Source organism: Vicugna pacos, chromosome 32 (assembly GCF_048564905.1).
Source record: "Vicugna pacos chromosome 32, VicPac4, whole genome shotgun sequence".
Lineage (NCBI taxonomy): Eukaryota > Metazoa > Chordata > Mammalia > Artiodactyla > Camelidae > Vicugna > Vicugna pacos.
This window is the reverse complement of record NC_133018.1, coordinates 17,588,015-17,608,186: the sequence shown is the minus strand read 5'-3', so window position 1 is coordinate 17,608,186 and position 20,172 is coordinate 17,588,015. Positions and strand designations below refer to the sequence as shown.

At 48.0% G+C, this 20,172-nt stretch overlaps 1 protein-coding gene across 6 annotated transcripts in view; it reads left to right on the top strand.

The window, feature by feature from the left end:
• CUX2 (cut like homeobox 2) overlaps window positions 1–20,172 on the top strand; it is a 274,665-nt gene that overhangs the window by 195,403 nt on the left and 59,090 nt on the right. For 5 of the 6 annotated variants that reach the window (XM_072953559.1, XM_072953558.1, XM_072953554.1 and 2 more), the window contains exon 4: window positions 9,571–9,649. In XM_072953559.1, coding sequence (XP_072809660.1) covers window positions 9,571–9,649 — 79 coding nt within the window. Of the gene's footprint in view, window positions 1–8,878; window positions 8,947–9,570; window positions 9,650–20,172 lie in introns of those variants that run through there. The other variant, XM_072953557.1, reaches the window with a different exon arrangement.

Below are 20,172 nucleotides of genomic sequence, written 5' to 3'. Positions count from 1 at the left end.
GAGAGCCTGCTAGAAATCTCCACGGAGCCTTCAAGACTGCTGCTTAGTTTGGGCTACTTGGAGGGTGTCATTTTTCATCATCCTTCTAGACTCGGGTTTTATTTAAGTTTGTAGCTCAGAAGGATTAGCTCAGAGAGCCTCTTAAATTCCTTCCTTATCTCATTCATTCATTTGTTCAGTCAGTGTTGATTCAGTGCCCACTCTTGACTCATCCTGTCCCGGACTCCGAGGGAGGAGAACATCACGGCAGCAGCTGTTCAGGATCATCCGGGTGTTCACACCCCAGACCACAGGCTGCCCTTGGCACCCCTCTTCCTCTCACCCCCCCTCCGACATCCACTCTGTCTTTCCAAGAAACAAATCCTATGGCTGGACCTTCAGAATCCATCCAGAACCCCAGCACTTCTTCCCACTTCCACTGCCACCACCCTGCCCTGAGATGCCAGAGACACCATCCTTCTCGCCTGAATAATTAAAGTAGCCACCTCCCTGGTCTCCTTGCTTCCACCCCAGCCCCCCTCAGTCCATTGTCCACACAACAGCCAGAGGGATCCTGTTAAAAACATGTCAGACCATGTCCCTCATCTGCTCTAAACCCTCTTGTGGCTCCTCATTCCCTTCAGGAGAAAAAGCCCAAGTCTTCAGTGTCCTACGAGACTCTGATCCCTTTGATCCCTGACCTCCTCTCTTCATCCTCCCCTTCCCGCTCATCTTCTCCTCCTCTTCCCCTTCCCCCACCTTCTTCCACTACCCTGGCCTCTTTGCTGTTAGTCAGACCAGCCAAACACACTTCTGCCCCAGGACCTTTGCACCTGCTATTCTAGCTATCTGGAATATTCTTCCCTGAAATGGCCACAAGACACACTCCCTCCCTGTCTACAAGTCTACTCAACTGTACTCTTCTCCCAAGGCCTTGCCTGGCCCTGCTAGGCAAGACACACACCCTTGCCCCAGACCTCTGTCCTAGCTTTATTTTCCTCCCTTGCACTTGATCACTTTCTTACCTTCGGTATCATGATTTCTTTCATTGCCTGCCTCTGCCTTTACAGTATGTCAGCTCCACGACAGTATGGGTTTGAGTCAGTCTTGCTTGGTGCTGAATGCTGGGTGCCTAGCATAGCCCCCCCGTCCCTAGAATATGCTCAGTAAATCCCTGCTGAGAAGACAAATGGGCGCCTGTGATACGTCAGGCACTGTGTTAGCACTTTGCATGTGTTATTTTATTTCATTTTTTTAAATACCAAAAAAAAGCCAATCCTGGCCCTCTGGATGCTCACAGTCTGGTTGGGGAAATGGAACAACATCCAGATGAGAAGTTAGGGTGAGCACCAGCCTGTCATCAGGTGGTGACTGAGGGGTGAGTGCCTGGTGTTCAGAGGAGATTGGGACGGAGCAGAAACTCTCCCTTCACTAGAACACAAGCACCAATCGAGGTGCCTGGCACTTTTCAGACATCTCTAAAGAGGGACCCCTAAGGATGACACATAGTGACACTCATTCTTCAGCAGATATTAATTGAGCACTTACTGTGTGCAAGGCTGTGTGAAGGGGATGTAGCAGTGAACAGATAGACTCTCCTCTGGTGGGGCTCAGACCTAAGCTGATGGACCCCCAATGAGATGGCAGCCTCTGGAGCTAGACGGGCCTGGTATTGACTCCCCCAGGAAGGGGTGCCTGCATGACTCACCCCAATAGTGCCTTCCAGTTCCATGGAAACTGACTGGGGGTAAATGTGTAGCCTGCTGGAAGGGGGCTGGTTCTGAAAATCTCAGACCTCTATTGTCAAATAGATGGTTTCCTTCCTTGGAATCTGTCACATGGTCCCCATTAATGCAACCATTTGTCCATCCTCTTGATAAAAGGGTCCCCAGCCTGCTGGCATCTCCCTGCCTCTTATCAAAGTCCCCAAGATTTAGCCCCCAAGAAGGCACACTGCCCAAATTTTGTATCTCAGTGGATACCTGCTGTGTCCTTGGTTGTTTTTTAATCCCTTTGTGCCTCAGTTTCCTCATCTTTAAAATGGGAATAACTCTAGAGCCCACCTGTCTTAATCATCTCAGATTGCCATAACAGAATACCACAGATTGGGTGGCTTAAATGACAGAATTTTATTTTCTCACAGTTCTGGAGGCAGAAAGTCCAAGATCAAGGCAGAGTTAATTTTCTGGTGAGAGCTCTCTCCTTGGTTTGTAGACGGCCACCTTCTTACTGTGTTCCTCTGTGCTCTGCGCCCCTGGTGTCTCTTCCTCTTCTTATAAGGACACCAATACTATCGGATTAGAGTCCCACCTGTATGACATCATTTAACCTTAATTACCTGCTATCTCCAAATATAGTCATGCTGAGGGGACACAGTTCAGTCCATAACACTACCTCATGGGAGTTTTGCAAGGATCGAGTGAGTTAATGCATTTAAAACCCTCAGTATGCACAACAAACAAACAAAAATAAATAAACAAAGGTGGGGAGGGTATATAGCTCAGTGGTAGAGTGCATGCTTAGCATGCATGGGGTCCTGGATTCAACCCCCAGCACCTCCATTAAAATAAATAAGTAAATAAATTAACCTAATTACCTTCCCCCAAAACAAAAACAAACAAAAAATAAACCCCAAACCCTCAGTATGTGTTTGAGGGCCTGGGGGAAGGAGGCGGGATAACCCCCCTGGGGCATGCACATAGTAGGTGCTCAGTAAACACCGCCTGCTATTGCCAGTTACTGAACTTCTGCCTGTGTCAGTCACTGTTGCACTGGGGGGAGGATCTAGAAGCTAGACCTGCAGCCCTGGAAGAGGGGGTCTCAGAGCTCAAGCTTGAATTTGAATTAGTGACTTACATCCCAGACCCTGCGACAGCCCCTGAGCAGTCAGCACAAGCCCCTTCCCCTCCAATTCAAAGTGAATTTGTGATTTATACCTGAGAATTCAAAACAGTGACAAGTGGCCAAATATGTTAATTTTATTCCATCCCATCAGGCTCCAGAAGTGGCTGGTGCTGGCTCCGGAGCCTTGGCTAGGATGGGGCCTCTCTGGGACCCTCAGTGTCCCTCCCTTGGGAATGCCCCCTGAGACCTCAGAAGGCCAGAGAGGGTGCCAGTTTCTGCCCTGTCTGGGCAGGAGCCGAGAGAGCCCAGCTCAACAACAGCTACCGAAAACAAAGAGTCGAACTCGCATTGTTCATTTAAGCCCCAGCATTAAATTGTGATTTTCATCTGCTCGACCTCATCAGTGATGTATGGCAGAGAGGGTTCGTGCTGCCCGGGAACAAAACCCCCAGCAGACACGCTCTGTGAGGCGGGGGAGTCCGATCCTGCTGGAGACCCAGCACCTGGCTCCTCCCGGCCCCGCTGTCCCCTGCCCACCTGCCAGCCTAGCTCCCCCAGGTCTTTCAGACATTCCAGCCCCTTCCACAAACCCCTACCAGAGAGTCAGTCCCAAGTGCGGGTTAGAAGCCTGGGCTTTGGAGTCCGACTGAACTAGATCTGGGTCCCAGCTCCCGCATGGTGTGGCCTTTGCCCTTCTGTGCCTTAATATCTTCATCTGTGAAGTGGGCATTAACTGCCCCCCAACCCAGGTTGTGAAGATTAAGTGAGTTAATATGTGTCAGACACTTAGCACAGTGCCTGACCGTCAGTGCTCAGTAGTCACTGTGACTATTGATAATAATAATTCTCATATATGAGCCAAACAGAATAATTGTTACCCCTTTTTACAGGTGGTAGGATATCAGAATATTACTATAAATAAAAGGGATTTATCACATAGACTCTTAAAGTAAGATGTGAGCCTTCTGGATGGTTTAGCCAAACCTCCCCAGTGTATAAATCTCCCTGAGTACCTTTACAGCCTCAGAGGTGGATGGCCATGTAGTTGGATGCCTCTTCTGTTGGGGAGCTCAGTACCTCATAAAGTAGCCCATTTTGAGAGCCTAGAAAGACTGAGCCTCCTTGAAATTTCTACCTTCCTCCCATCCCTGGGCTGGAGTCTTTACGGTCCAGAATACATCTGTTCCTCTACACACGGGCCGGAAAGATCTTCAGCTGATTGTACACTGCTCTTGTGGTGTGTCCTCCTGAGTCTGCTCCTCTCTCTTGGCTAAATGCACCCCCATGTGCCTCCCCACCTTCAGCCCCCACCGTGTCCTCAATCAGGAGTTTATCTCCTAATCATCCCTCGAATCAGTTCTTTTTTCCACATCTCCAGCAGCACCCTGGACCTGGGCCATCGCCTCCCCAGACCCTGCGGCAGTCCCCAAGCAGTCAGCACAGGCCCCTTCTCCTCCGGCACATCTGAGCCGGTCACTCCCCTGCCCCACGGCTGCTCCCGGGGTTTCCTACTGCTCCTCTCCACGGCCCACAGCCTCCGCCCCCTCATCCTCTCTGCTCCCCCACTGTGCTCTGCACCCCACCCCTGTGCTCCCACTTCACTCTGAGCCCCATTCCGTCTGCCTCCGTGTCTATGCCTCCCTCAATCTCCAGGACCCTTTCTCCTGCCTGCTCCCCTCAGTGTCTGGGGACCCCCAGCTCTCTGCTCCCCCTTGCTCTCCACGCCCCCTCACTCTTTGCATAACCCTCCCTCTTCTTTGCCTCCTTCCTCTCCGTCTCCCCTCATTCTTCTTGCTTCTCTTTGCTCCCCATCGACCCTCCAGATCTGCAACCCCCAGAGGGAGAACCAGGCTTCAGAGGGTGTTAAAGGGCACCCTCCTGGCCCCCGGGGCCATCCTGGGCTGATTCCTTTTCTCCCCAGGTCTCATTCCTCTGCCTCCTCCTCAGACGTGCTGATTCTGGGACCTCTGAACACCCACCGCTCTACAGCCCATCACTCTTCAGTTTCATCCAGAATCCCTGCCGCAGCAGATCCCCCCACCCCATCTCCCAGAACCGCCGTGCCCCACCCTTCCCAAAGCCCAGGACCCAGTGGTAGAGGGAAGCTGTTTTCGAAACGTGTTCCATGGAACCCGAGTTTCCAGGTTTATTCTGTGAAGAAAAAGTTCTGTGGCCAAATGCATTTGGGCTAAGCTGAGCAGAAGAGCGTCCAGTGCGCTAAGAGATTTTGTACAATCCACAGAGAAGGCAGATGGGCACAGCCTTGATCACAGGTCCCTCTCCTCACGCCTGGGGTACTGTGCAACACACTTTGAGGAGCACTGGGTTCTAGTTGCAAGTCTGGACCCCGGAATGAGAGGATGCCGGGTGTGGATACCACCTCCATCAATAACTAGTACTCTCATCTTGGCCAGGTGGCTTGGCTTCCATGAGCCTCAGTTTCTTCCTCTGTAGAATGGGAGACAGTGCTCATGTCTGAGAGTTGTTTTTGGAGATTCCAAAGGTAAGGCACTGAGAACAGAATAAAGGGTTGGTTTCCAGAAACTCTTACCATTCATCGTGAAGAGCTTGGCACAGAGCTGTTCTCAATAGCCAGGCACCGCTCTCTCAGACAGCTCGCGGAAGCTCAGCCCCGGGGGGGCCCTAAACGTGCCATTTTTAACCACCTGACAGACAAATGCTAGGCGGCTAGAACAGGCTTTTGCCTCTCCTCTGGCTTAACCAGTTCTACACCTGTTACTTTCATACTCCGGGGACCAAACACATTTTCACCCCCTATGTTACAGCCGGTAGTGTGAACGCCGCCTGCTCCGTCACACGCTGAGCTGTTTCTGATATGACCTTCTTGGTGTCTGTAGCTGGCCGCCACCGCCTCCTCCTCCCCCAGATGGCCTTCAAAGATCTGCCTGTCACAAGCCAAATCTGTCATTCTGGACCCTTTTCTCCTGCCCTTCTGCGTGATGGGGCCCAGTCATGAGGCAGAAACACATGGCCTTTTATTTATGCTGAGGTCACCTGCTCTGGGCACATGGGTGAAATGCATCAGAGTTGCAGCTCTTGGAAAAGACATCCCTTATAGTTGGAAGAAGAATTATCTGCTTTATTAGAAAGCTTTTTGCCAGATTCCATGGGACTCTTTGCCACATGTTAGCTCGTTCCTCTTCGACAGATGGAAAGTATTCTTCCCACTTTATGGATGAACAGACTGAGGCTGAGAGATGCTTCGTGACATTAAGCCCAGCACTGGATCAGGCTATGATACTTGGCTTTCTAGAAACAGAGTGATTGCTCTAAGACAAGACTGAACGAGGCAGGGCATCCAAATGGCAACTGCCTCTAAGAGTCACATTCACCATGGGAAGCCCTAAATTTGAACCAATTCAAACTGAGTGCCATTCCAGTCTCACGTTGTAAGGAGACAGTCACACAGATAATCAATACGCAAGTCATGAGCACCGTGAATGGACAGTAGAGGGCGCTATGGGCAGAGACAGGGAAGCATTAAAGGCATCTTCCAGCACTTGACCCCACCTCTGCCCTGAATTCCTTTTTAGAAATCAGTGGAACATTCTCAGGCCTTTCCCCAGACCCCAGCCACCACACGTGCTCAGCATGGACAGCTGTAAAATGAAGCATTCAGACTTCCTGCCGGCTGATCTTTGATAATTCTCCGTCTAGGGATTGGGAGATGAGTTCCTTTTGTTTCTCGTGGCCTTTCGTGGGCTCCAGGTCAGCAGCGCAGCAGCCCCTGGCCTGGTACAGCCATAGGTGGCATCTCAAGGCAGCAGCTTCCACATGGCATACGAGTGACTGTTCCCACTGGCTGGGATGGTTGTTCTTTCCAGGAGACAGGGTCCCACATCTGGATTCAGAACAGTAATTTGAACTCCCAGACCTGGTGTGAACCTCGCTTGTCCATTTACTTACTGGGTGACCTTGGGCAAGTTACTTAACATCACTGAGCCTTGGTTCCCTCACCTATACAGTGGGGATAATGACAGCAGCTATATTCAGTGATTGATGTGTCCGTGGAGACATGATTATGAATAATAAGAGCATCTGGTACGTGGTAAACTTTGAATATTACACTTGAATATATTTATTATTATTATTATCACATCAAGGATGCCCCCCCAACTCTGAATTAATTGCCCCTCCTCACATTGCTCTGGAGATGCCAGTGTTTGCATCACCTCCTCCTGTGTTATGGTTCCTCTTTGGCACAGCAGTGTCTCCCACTCAGCTGGGAGTCCTCAGAGCAGGAACTGTGTCTCATGCATGTTAGCAAGAATAAAAGTCTCCATTTGCCCAGATTCTAGAACATCGTTTCTGTCCGTCACCATCTTCCCCTTCTGGGGAGATAACTCCCGATGTTCCTTCCACCCGCCAAACTGGGTCAGCCTCCCCTTACTTACACTCTCCAGCCCCCTGTACTTTTCCTTTGAAGTCTTTAGCATGTGTAATTAATGAATTATCTGGGGAATCTGCTTTAATGTCGGTCTCTCCACTGGACTGTGAGTCCTATAAGGGTGGGGCTTGAGGCTGCACCATTCATTGCTGAGTTCTCAGCCACAGTGCAAGGCACCTAGCAGGTACTCAGGAAATGTTTGTTGAATGAATGAAAGACTGTCATTCACTTGGAAGGCAAGAAACCAGAGACTGCTCTCAGAATAAACAAGGAGAGAGCTTAAGGGGCTTTTGGAACTGACCTTTTTAAAATCACTTGCTCAACATCCACCGTACATTTCTCTCCACCTCTCTTAAATAACGAATCCTCTGTGGACCTTGTAAAGCCTTCAAGCCGAGCTGTCCAATAGAAATATAATGTGATCCACAGATGGACTTTTATATTTTGTAGTACCTACATTAAAAAAAAGTAAAAGGAAACAGATGAAATGAATTATAATAATAGATTTTATTTAACCCATCATATCCAAAGTGTTATCACTTCAACATGTAATCAACATAAAAAATGCTGATGAGCTATTGTACACTCTTTTTTTCATACTAAGTCTTTGAAATCTGGGTGCATATTTTGCACTCATAGCACATCTGGATTTGGACTCACCATGTTTCATGTGCTCAAAAGCCACACGAGGCTTGCGGCTGCCATATTGGAAACTGGAGAGGAACTGCTATGGTTTTCAAATTATTCTTCCCAGAGTGCACTGCTGTGTATGGAGGTGGGGCCTTCCTCAGGTGGCCTTCGTCAGACACCAGAGATGAGCAGAGCTGGTGTTTGTCACCCAGCACTTGCCAGAACCTGTCCCCATAACAGGCAAGAAAGAAGGGGTTGATCATACCAAGAGGTGACATACCTATGGGGCTTCATGTGTGGAGTTTTGCAAAGGGCTTTCCATTGTTTAAATCATTTGATCCTCAAGCAGCCCTTTGAAGGAGGCTGTCATGTTATTATCCCCATTTTACAGATGGGGCATAGAGGAATTGAAGTGACCTACCTGTTCAAGGACACACAGGTGATAAATGGTGGAGTGGGGATTTGAACCCAGGCAGCCTGGCTCCAGGACCTGTGCCTTGGTTGGCTGCCTCTGAGCAGACTGTCTCAGAACTGGCCTCTGCCATTTCTCTGCAGTGATGTCACAGACAGGACCTATAGTTGGTGCAACCCACTTGGATTTGTTCATTCAGCAAATTACATTGATGCCCTTCTGTGAACCAAATAACATACAGAGCTTACTTCGAAGGGAGGAATTCAATAACAGTCACCCCCCTAACTGGCATCATTGGGATTCGTAAGAAAAGCCTAGCTCTGAAAGAGGACAGTTGATAAGTAGATGGCTCTGACAGGTTCATCATTTAGGAGGTTGGCACCAGTCTGTGCCAGGGAGAATACAGCTCATTCCAGCCCAAAGGGGGCTGCCCAGCTCAGGGTGTCCTCGAGGAGGTGGGGATGGTGACCTGTGGGTGCCAGGAGCTCGCTCCAGCCACGTGCCAGGAAGGCCCAGGACTGTGCCAAGGGGACTGGGCCACCAAGAGCCAGCATCAAGATAGCTTGTGAGGCCAGAGCTCGGAATGCGTAGCCAGGAGCAGAGGGATGAGATGGGGCTGAGCCCCAGAAATGCATCTTACAGAGTCTCACTGGCAGAACAAAAAAGTCCACAAGTAAGAGAATGAGTGTGCAAATGTAGCCCCTCACCAACTGAGTTATCCAGTCATTCATATATTCATCAGTCGAGGAGCATTCATTGAGCACCTTTGGTATGCTGGAACAGTTTCACCTAACTTTGTCATTCTTGACATTTGTTGAAACTGATATCTTACTAAAGATTCAACAATTTCTAATTTTCAGTGGCAAGAAAATTATGTGTCCCACTTTCCCACAAAACGTATCATATTTGAACCACCAACACTGACCTTTAGTAACAAGAATAATAATAATTGCTGTTACTAACCTAATGTGTGTCAGACCTTGTGCTAAGCATTTATATACAGCTTCATTTAATCCCCACAACACACTTAGGAGGTTCTATTATTTATCTCCATTTTATAGATGAGGAAACTGAGAATCAGAGAGGGGTAGTGACTTGCCCAAGGTCACACAGCCAGATGCAGTGGAGCTGGGACTTGAACTGAGATTTCTAATTCCATACTTTTAACCTTCATTTACTTTCTCCTCCACCCCTATCCCCCACCCCATTCCCCAGTTTACACATGTAGAAAATGATCAGATTTGCTTGTAGACTCAGATGCCGTGGTCACACATAATTCTTTCTCTTATTTCCAAAGGTGGTGGCTCTTAGTAAGAGAAGTCAGGAGGCTGAAGCTGCTTTCCTGAGTGTTTACAAGCAATTAATTGAAGCACCAGGTAAGAAACTCTTGGGCTTCTTAATTGAATGATTAATGAAAAGAAACTGCTGTTAGGACCATTACACAGGGGTCTTCTGATGGTGGGATCTGGGAACAGGCTGAGACTCCTAGGCGAGGCCAGGCCCTCCATGGTGGGAGTTTTGGGAACTGAGGGGGTCTATACCCACTCTCTTGTGATGTGTCCCCACACGACTCCCCCATCTTACCCCACTGCCTTCCAACATCAGCTGTGGAGTTTTGGGGGGCTCCTAGTGAGATCTTCCACCTGGACCTTCTTGGGAGCCAAGAGTCTTGCCCTCCAGAACCCCTATTCCAGTTCCACAAAGGGCAGAAGGCAGCCAGTGCTCTCTGCCAGCAGAGGGCGCTGGAGGAAAGGCCAAAAATGTTTCTCCCAACATGGCACAGCCAACCTAAAAAACCTTGATGTTCAGCAAAAACCAAACCCAGAAGAGCACATACTGTATGACTCCATTTACGTAAAATATGAAGACAGGAAAAAATATCAGCACTATTCACAATGTTTGAAAGGGGGAAACAACCCAAACGTCCATCAATGGATGAACAGATAAATAAAATGTGGTCTATCCCGCCAGTGGAATATTATTCAGCCATTAAAAAGAATGAAATACTGACCATACTACAGTATGGATGAGCTTCAAAAACATGATGCTGAGTGAAGGAAGCCAGATAGAAAAGTCACATAGTGTATGATTCCATTGATATGAAGTGTCCAAAATAGGCAAATCTATAGAGACAGAGATCATCAGATTGGTGTTTCCCAGGGCTGGGGGGAGGCGAGAATAGGGAACAAAGGTTTAAAGGGTATGAGGTTTTCTTTCTAGGGAATAAAAGTATCCTGGGGCTAGATAGAGATGGTGGTTGTACATCGTGAATGTACTAAATGCCACTGAATTGTTCCCTTTAAAACAGTAAATTTTACGTTATAGAATTTCACTTTAAAAAATGCTCCTATGCTAGTAAAAGTCAAGAGAGTGGTTTCTCTTGGATGGGATGTTGGTTCCTGGGAAGGGCTTTCGGGGGCTGGAGATGTTGCTTCTTGATCTGGGTGTGGATTACAGAGGTGTGGTTAGTTTAAGAACCTTCAGCTGTATACCTAAATGTGTAGATATACTTCTGTAAAAAGTTTCCCTTTTCTAAAATGGCTTATCCTCTGAACTTTCTCATTTATTGACCCAGAAATGGGAACCCAGAGAGCAGAGATTTGCTTAATAATGGTGGAGCTGGGAGGAGACACCACAGTGCTAACTCCCCCGAAGCAGACAGCCCACCACCAGTCCTTTCCCATTCCTTCCACACAACTGCAGAAATCACTGCTATGGAGGGGGAATTGGGGCTGGGAGTTCAAGAAGAAGAAAATGAGATCCCACTCCAAGCCAAGGCAGGGAGAAGGCAAAGCCATTTATATTTGATGTCAAGGTCGTTTGTGGGATCTTCGCGTAGTTGGGTGGGAGTGTCTCTCATTCCTTCAGCCTTGGGTAGTTGCGGTATGTTGAATAGTGTTCTCCCAAAATTTATGTCTACCTTGAACCTCAGAATGTTACCTTACTTGGAAACAGGGTCTTTGCAGAAGTAATTAGCAATGGTCTCAAGATGAAATCATCCTGGATTTAGGACGGGCCCCAAATCCAAGGACGGGTCTCTTTATAAGAGGAGGAGAGGGAGACACAGGGAAGAAGGCTGTGTGAGGACAGAGGCAGAGCTTGGAGTGTTGCAGCCACAAGCTGAGGACTGCCTGAGACCACCAGGAGCTGGAAGAGGCAAGAAAGAGTCCTCCCCTAGAGCCTTCAGACGGGGCACGACCCTGACAGCACCTTGATTTGGGGCTTCTGGCCTCTAGAGCTGGGAGACAATGAATTTCTGTTGTTTGAAGCCACCCTGTCCGTGGTGCTTTGTTGTGGCGGCTCTGGGAAACTAACACAGCAACGGTGTTGTGAGGCTTCCCCTCTGAGAGCAGTAGGCTGGGTGAGAGGGATGTCTTCTGGTCTGTTCTACTCAAAGTGTGGTCCTTGGACCAGCAGCATTGGCTTTGCCTGGAGCTGGATGGAAATGCAGAACCTCAGGCCACTGAATCAGCTTCTGCATTTTCACAAGCTCCCCAGGAGGTCTGGGGGCACATCACAGCTAGAGAAGCGCTGGTCAGGTATGGAAGTTACATGTGCTCCAGCCTCTGCATGTTACAAGCTCAGGGGGAACAGGCCCTACCAGTCCCCGTCACGCTGACCTGGAGACGCTAAGTCCTGTGCCTCAGGCTTCACAGCAGGGAGAGATGGGACTTGGTTCTTAGCACATTCAACAAATATTTCCAGAGTGTCTGCTCCATGTCACAACTTGGCTACACGTGGGAGGTTATGTTAGTTTCCCGTGACTGCTGTAACAAATTACCATAAACTGGGGGCTGAAAACAACACATACTTGTTCTCTCACGCTTCTGGAGGCCAGAAGGCTGAAATCAAGGTGTCGGCAGGGAAGGTGTGCTCCCTGGAAGGCTCTAGGGGAGGGCTCTTTCTTACCACTTCCAGCTTCTGGTGGCTCCAGGTGCCCCTTGGCTTGGGGCTGCATGTCTTTAACCTCTGCCTCTGTCTTCACATGGCCTTCCTCCCTCTGTGTGTCTGGGTCCCAAATCTCCAGCTCCTTTCTCTTAGAAGGACACTGGTTGTTGGATTTAGGGCCCACCAGATAATCCAGGATGATCACGTCTTGAGATCCTTAGCTTAATTACATTTGCAAAGACCCTTTTCCCAAATAAGTTCACGTTCACAGGTTCCAGGCATTAGGATATGGATGTATATTTTGAGGTCACCATTCTGCCCACTAACAGAGGCATCCGCAGACTCTACTTGCTCTGCCCCAGTCCCGTGCTCAGCCCTGATTCTGCACTTATGAGAAGGTGGCATAGCCGTGCGGGTTTTCTTAATCAGAATGCTTTGGCGGCAAGAATGGCTGGAACCTGACAGCAAAGCCCTGGGGACTGTGGACCCCTTTCCCACCCCCTCCTCCCCCCGCCTCTATCCCCAGGCACCACAAGGACATTGGCTCCGTGGCAAGAGGCCAAGACAGCTGTGTCTGTAGCCCTGGTCGTTGTCACCCTCACTGAGGACCACACCAGGCATGTGGCCAAGAGGCCAAGAGGCCCCATTCCTCGTAGCCCTTTTGCTTATGTCTCTACCTTCATCAGAGCTATCTGAAAAAAAAACTGGAAAAATACACCCTCTTATTGCCTACTCTTTTCTGTCCTTCGCACAGTCTCAACGTCAAATGACATTGGAGAATGACCCAGTACAGACCCCAAGATACCTCCCAAGAGTCTCCACGCTCCACTGGGGCCCACAGCACCTCTCCTGTAGCACCAGGGGCAGCACTTAGGTGGGCTTGTGTTTCTAGGCTTAGGGCCAGACCCCAGTTTGAATCCTGTCCAAACCACTTACTCACTGGGTGACCATGGAGAATAACTTCACCTTGCTGAGCTTCAGTCTCATCTTCTATAAATTGGAAATAGTATCAGAACTTCCCTCATACAGTTATTGGGAGGCTTCAGCGAGCATGGCACATCGTGGCACTTGCTAGAACTTATGTTCTCGTCATCATCCCTGTGTCACTAGGACAAGTGAAATTCTCCAAGCCTGGGACTGAGTCGCACTAAATTTGCATGCCCAGAACCCAGTACAGAGTAGGCACCTAATAATTGTTTGTTGAATAAATTAGAAATAAGACTCAGGCACAGAAAGGGAAAGAAAGGTTATTTGAACAAAAAGATACTTTTTTTAAACACGTGTTTATCTATTCAGATAGCATTTATTGAGTGCCTGCTGTATGCCAGCACTCACTAGACGCTGAGAACATAGCCATGAACCCACCGATGCAGACACGGGCCCAGCCCTCAGGGAGCTTGCATTCTGGTGGCAAAAGTAACCAGATCATCACTCAAATAACCTGTTGCCTCAAACCCAAGGGAGCACTGGGGGGGAGGAAGAGCTTGCAGCCCCTACTTGGAAAAGAGCATCATTTCTGGGGTTCACTATGGGACCCTCATTTTTTTTTTTTTTGAAAATAGGTCTGTTAACACACTCACAAGGCCAGGACCACAATGCCAGAGACCATGGGAGTTCCCGAGATAGGCGGGGAGCTTTCTGGAAGGTTCTCATGCCCTCTTGCCCCTCTCCCCAAAGGGTCGTTCCAAGCTTGGTGCTGAGTCCATGTGTTTGATTTCCCAATTCCACCCCCCAGAAATGGAGGGGCAGCGGGCGGACGCACATCCCCAGCTGTCACCAAGTTAGAGAACAAGGAGCCTTAACTGACGGAGACACACCATATGAACAGCCCCTTCAGGGCTCTAATTCATTTTCGAGACATTTAAGAATAACAAAATGTTTTAATGATTTCTTAGGGGAATTAGGAAGACATATTTTTGTTCTCATTAAATTTTATCCTTAGACACAAGAACCAAATGTCAGATGTGTTGTTGGTGCTCAGAGCTTCCCTGCTCACTGTCCCTGCCACACACACCGCCCCAACCCCCTCCATAAAAATGACACTCCTGGAAAATTGGCCAGGATGCACACTCTCCTGTTTTTATATTTCTTGACAGGCAAATTATTTGTCGAAATACTTCTCCCCCCAATTCCCCCTGCCCCCCCGAAGCCACACAAGCCCTGATTCAACATTTTTGTTTTGAGTGACTGCTGCCAACACAGATCTCTGGCAGAGAAGCGATACAGCATGATTGCTCAGCAAGTATTTTGATAAGTGTGCAGCCTGTATGTCTGTAATTACGAAGGAAAACCGTAAATCTTTTGGATATTGTTCACACAGATGTGGCGTGAAGTGAGAAAAAAAAGCAGTAAAACGTGTTAAAAGCATAATTAATGTCATTGTTGTGGAGGATGATTTGATTTAAACCTTTCTGACTTCTGTACCGGTGACGGCTGATTTCTTTATCGCGTTCATAGAGTCACTAGGTACCAACCTAAGCTTCAGAGAGCTAACTTGTTAACTGAGTGATTAGTTAAAAGCAAAAAAAAAAAAGAAAAAAGAAAACAAGGGAAGAGCAAGGAAAAAGGCAGGCAGAGGAACTGCTGAAGAGAATAAAAGAAAGAGGTGAGTGCCCTAAAATGTTCTTTCTGCTTTACTTTGGTTTTTTAAAATTTGATGCAGGAGATGGAAACTCCTGATGGGCGTTCCTGTCCCTGCTCCCTCCTTCAGGAGGCAAGGCTGGGCAGCAAAGGGACCCGAGCTGCAGTGTCAGGCTGAGTGGACTGCGACTCCCAGCCTGGTGTTTTGAGCTGTGTGACCTTGGGCAGGGACCTGAACCTCTCTGAGCTCTGGTTTCTGTGTCATTAGCAGAGGGGTGATAATAGAACCTGCTCGTCGGTCGATGTGAGAATCTGATACGCATGCATGAAAGTGTTTGGCGGCGTTTAATAACCAGCAGCCAGTTGCAAAGCTGACATCAGGGTATAAGTTACATGAGTCACAAGCGTTGGCTGTTGATTTCACAAGGGTCTGTCAGTTGTCAAGGACGTGGGGTGAGAGGTGTAGCCAACAGGGTTACTGAGTGTGGAGTAGGAGAATGCTTTCCAATATTTCGGGTTTTAAAATTTTTCTCCCCAATGATAAAAAATCATATATGTGCTGAAGTTCAGAAAATACAGAAAACTGGAAGGAAGGAGGGGGAAACTACAACTAGAAAAGCAGTAGGAATATTTTGTTGTTTTTCTTTCTGATCTTTTCCCCACGTACTTTTTCAAAATGGTCGTTCACTCTGCACGAACCATTTTGAATCCTGCCTCCTTTCATCTGCCTCAAGCATCCTTGTTTCCCTGTGTGACTGCAAATTCTGAGTAACTTCGTTTTGTCATGTGTGACAGTCTCTTGTGTGGCTGCATTGTAATTTACTGAAGCCCCTTTCCAGCACTGGGCAGTTAGGGTGCAGCATATTGGTACAGTGTAGTTCTGAGGGCACGGAAGAAAAATGGGAAGGAATGTATATTGTAGCCACTTGCTGACCACAAACCCAGGAATAGCAGTCAGAAAGAACAAGAATATTTTTCCTCCTTGTTGATTTATTTTGCACTCCTTCATTTATTAGTTACACTAAATATCTTTTCATATGTCATGAATCACTCATATTTATTCTTTTGTGAATCGCTGATTCATGTATCCTTAGCCCATTTTTCTATCAGTGAGATCATTTTCTTATTGATTTGTAAATGCTCTTTATATACTAGGGATACTAATCTTTGTCCTGGTAAATGTGTTTCATATTTTCTCCCCAAGTTTACCTTTTGTTTCTTAACATTGTTTACAGTGTCTCTTGTATATGGTAATGGGAGGCATTCAAAAAATATTTGCAGGAAGCAGGAAATCTTACCAGACTTTTGCTTTATGGCTTCTGAATTTCATGTCATATTTTAAAAACCCCTTCTCAGCTGAAGGTTATAGAGGGTTTTTTTTAGTGCTTTTGTGATCTGAATTTTTCAAAATTTGAATCTTTGAACTATCTGAAATAGATGTTGATGGAAATAGTGAGGGAGGTTAAAAATTTAGCTGTTTGTCGCAGTGGCTAATTCTACCGCCATCTAGTGGATAAATCACCTTCACAAATAAAAGCAATACGGAGTCTTGTCTGAGAAGCCCATCATTGTCTCTGGCTGCCCTCACCTCCTTGCCATCCTCCCCGTGTATGGCTCTGCCCAGTCGGTCCTGTAGTGGTCAGGGGAACACGGAAGGGGAACATAAAAGAACATTTAAGCCATAAAAAAGGAAAAGCTTACTGACGGCAGATTTTCCCAAAGATGAGAGTTAACTTGGTGGAAGTCCCATTTTCTGCCACACCTTTGCCCCTGCCTTTTCCTCTGCTTGGTGCGTGCTTCCCCCTGACCACCTATCTAACTTACCACTCCTGGTAGCTAAGTGTTGAAAGATGATTAAATGAGAACATCCAGCACGATGCTGGTACCCAGTGGGCGCTCAGTAAACAGCAGTTCCCTTTCAGAAGGGACGACAGGCATTTCAGGTGTGGCTTTTCATTCTCTGAGCACCTACTGTGTGCTGAGCCCTGTGGGAGCTCAAACCTGAGTCCAGCAGGAGCCACATGATCCAAAGACAGACAGCCAGAACAGAAAAAGAGCTCCAAGGCAGAAAGGCAGGGAGAGGTGTCTCAGAGAGACAGCCTTTGAATTTGGTTTTAAACCATGAGTTGCCATCCTTGTGGGGCCATTTCTGGGGTGTTGCCTGTGGGTCAGGCAGTGCACTCAGCCCCTAACAGAAGTGAGTTCCCTGCTCCCCACTGCCCCCTTGGAGGTAGATATTGCCATCCTGCCTTATTGTGCAACTGAGGAAATGCAGGCTCAGTGAGGTCAAGACACTTGCCCAAGGTCATACAGCAGAGAGGTGGTGGAGCCTGAATCTTGACCCCTAGCTCCAAGCCCAGATGCAGGATTAATTTTAAAATTTAAAGGGTTTGGGCAAAACCATAATAGAGATTGTGAAATCTAAAAAAATTAAAAAGCAGTTCAGAGTCTTGGCTGCCAGTGGTTGAGAGGTTCTATGCTGAGAGGATGCGCCCTTTGCCGAAATGCAATGTGTTACCCAGAGGAGGAAAAACTAACCCTCACAGCCAAGAACGCCTGGTCCTCCTGGCCCTCCTGGCCCAGGGCTCCGAAGGCCAGTACTTTTATTGAGGGGAAATCAAGTACAGAGCTCCAAACTCGGGCAGAGCGATGCCAGGAGGAGCACTGCCAGGAGGAGCACTAGCAGGACTCCAGGCTGAAGGAGCCTCTCACAGAGTGGAGCCAGTGCCCTATTACACCTGTATTACACAGACTTCTCTGACCCTCAGTTTCCCCACTTGTAAAATATGGATAATGATCTCATCTAATTATAGGCCCACTGGGTGGGTTAATTGAGAATGGAGAATACTTAGCATGGTGCCTGGCCCCGGAGTAGTAGCCCCATGCAATTCATTCAACAAATACCGAGCTCCTACCGTTTGCCAGACACTCTACTCAACATCAGGGGCGCATTGTTAAGCAAAACAGACACTGTTGGGGGAGGTTACAGCTCAGTGGTAGAGTGCATGCCTAGCATGCATGAGGTCCTGGGTTCAATCCCCAGTACTTCCTCTAAAAAAATAAATAAACCTAATTACCTCCCCCTGCAAAAAAAAAAAAAAAAAACACTGTCCCTGCCTTCCTGGAACTTTCTATGCACCTCAGTCTATGGAAAATTAATTTATTATAATGAACATGGATTTGAGTCCTAGCTCTGTTGCTCCCTGGCTGGGTGACCTTGAGTAACTAGTTCTTCCTCTCTGAGCTTCTGTTTCCTCCTCTGGAAATACATCCAGATACCTCTGGGAGGATTAAGCGAGGTGAAGTGTGTGAAATCCTCAGCTGGGTGTCTGGCACATAGTAAATGCTCATTAGACAAGTGGCTGCCGTTGTTATTGTTGGTGGCTGCGTTACTATATCACCACGCAGTGCCAAGAAGGAAGACCGTCTCCAGCCTCTCTGTCCATATTTAAGCCAGGAGACCCCAAAGCAGCCGGCCCTGGCAGTGGAGGGAAGAAAGGTTGGGTGGACACACAGCCCCTGTCTGCATACCAGGGCCCCACACCCCATCTGCTGTGGAAAAGTTAGGATTAAAAGATCAAAGTTGGTCTCGCTGCTGCCTTCAGTAGCCTGAGCCTCCCACCCACGCAGGCGCCCAGAGCCGGGGCCCAGATGGGAGAAGGCTTCTGTCTTAAATATACTTTGGAGGGGCACACGCATACTTCTGCATATATGTGTTTCTAAGCAGCCTCTCGGACAGCCTTTGTGGCTTCAGCTTTCCTAAAAAAAGCTCTGAGCACCACTTTCCTTCAGATGGACTCAGTGGGAGGAATGAGACAGCTTTTCCTAGATTCACGACTCTCCACACACACCCCCCAGATCCCAACGACACCTTTTTTAAAAACCCAACAGCGTCAGCTAGTGGCGGAAGATGGAATAGACGTCCTACCCATCTCCTCCCACAGTGCCTTTGGAAAGGCTGATGTGGTAGTAAACTATTATACATCCATTGGCAGTATTCTCTAGGGGCTTAGATCCAATGTAACCAAAATGAATTAGTCATTTTATTAAGCAGTTTATGCATAAAGAGCAAGTTGATGGCTGTAAGACAACGGCGCTCCGCTTCCCGACGACGTGCCCCCCTCCCTGCATGCCCGTCAGGACCTGCCACCTCGGATGGTTATATTTGATCTTCCGTGTCTACCAATGTGCTCAATTAATACAAAGGATTTGTAGTCAGATACTTCTGATTTAGGGTCCCCTGTTTGGGGCTTTTTGATTCAGATTGGATCTAAGGCCGTTTGATTCCTTCTGCCACTGCTCTTGTCTATATATTGACAGTCTGTGTGTTGGAGGAGTGAAGTGGGGGAAATAAAGTTCCACTCACTGCTCTGGGCAGCCACGTGTCTCGGCTGAAAGGTTTCCAGTGGCGGTGCTGAGCCGGGCAGAAACCTGGGCTCCCTGGCTTCAGACAAGGAGTTACAGGGAGTTACAAGATTCACCAGGATATGAATCTTGCCAGGCGCCGGAGAGGGACTCAGGTCTCTTTGGAGACTAGGGGATCAGCGGGACCCAGCACTCCCCAAGAGGGGTCACAGTGACATAGGCCTCCCTGTGTTCCTGGCACAACACCCACTTTGAACACATTGCATATCGGGTATCACCTTTCTAGAAACTTCCTTCTAGATAAAGTCTCAGTCAGGTGCTAAAGCATCTTAAATGCCTGTGGAACACCTGTGAATCCCTCCTTTTAACCAAGGAAGACCTGGCCTCAATCTCAAGGTCTTGGGCAAGCAATGGGGTTAACTAGATATTAATAACATCCGTTTTCTTGATTTTTTTCTTTGTATTTATTTTTATGGTTAAAGCACCTTCTGTTTATGATACAGAATCCCAATGATCTATTTACAATAGTGAACCAAATATTCCTTTAAAATATATTTAAGTTAAAAAACATTGACTCACACAAGGACAAATTTTTCGGGGACAGGTGGGTGCAGCGCAGGTTGTGGTGTGAGTACACCAGCATCTAGCATTTAATTTGAGCCACTTGGGTTCAAATCCAGTTCCACCTTTTTCTAGCTTAATGATCTTCAGCAAGTGGCTTCCCTCTCCTGGGCCTCAGTTTTCTCACCTGGAAAATGGGGATGATAACAAAGCCTCGTGTGGTTGTTTTGATGATTAAATGTGATATAAATGTATGCAAAGGGCCTGCCATATGTGGGGGGGGTGTGGAGAAATGTCAGTTCCCTGGAACTTTTGGCTCAAGATACTGGGTAGGGGTCTCCTCTGCCCCATGCCCCAGCTTCCCAGATGCAGGTGACATCTGCTCCAGGATGAATGGTTGCTGGAGCTGGGGGGATGAAGACCAGAAAGTAGCATTTGAAGGGCCAGAGCCTGTTTTGAACCCAGTCCCCACCCAGCAGCACTGAGACCAGCCTGCATAGACGGG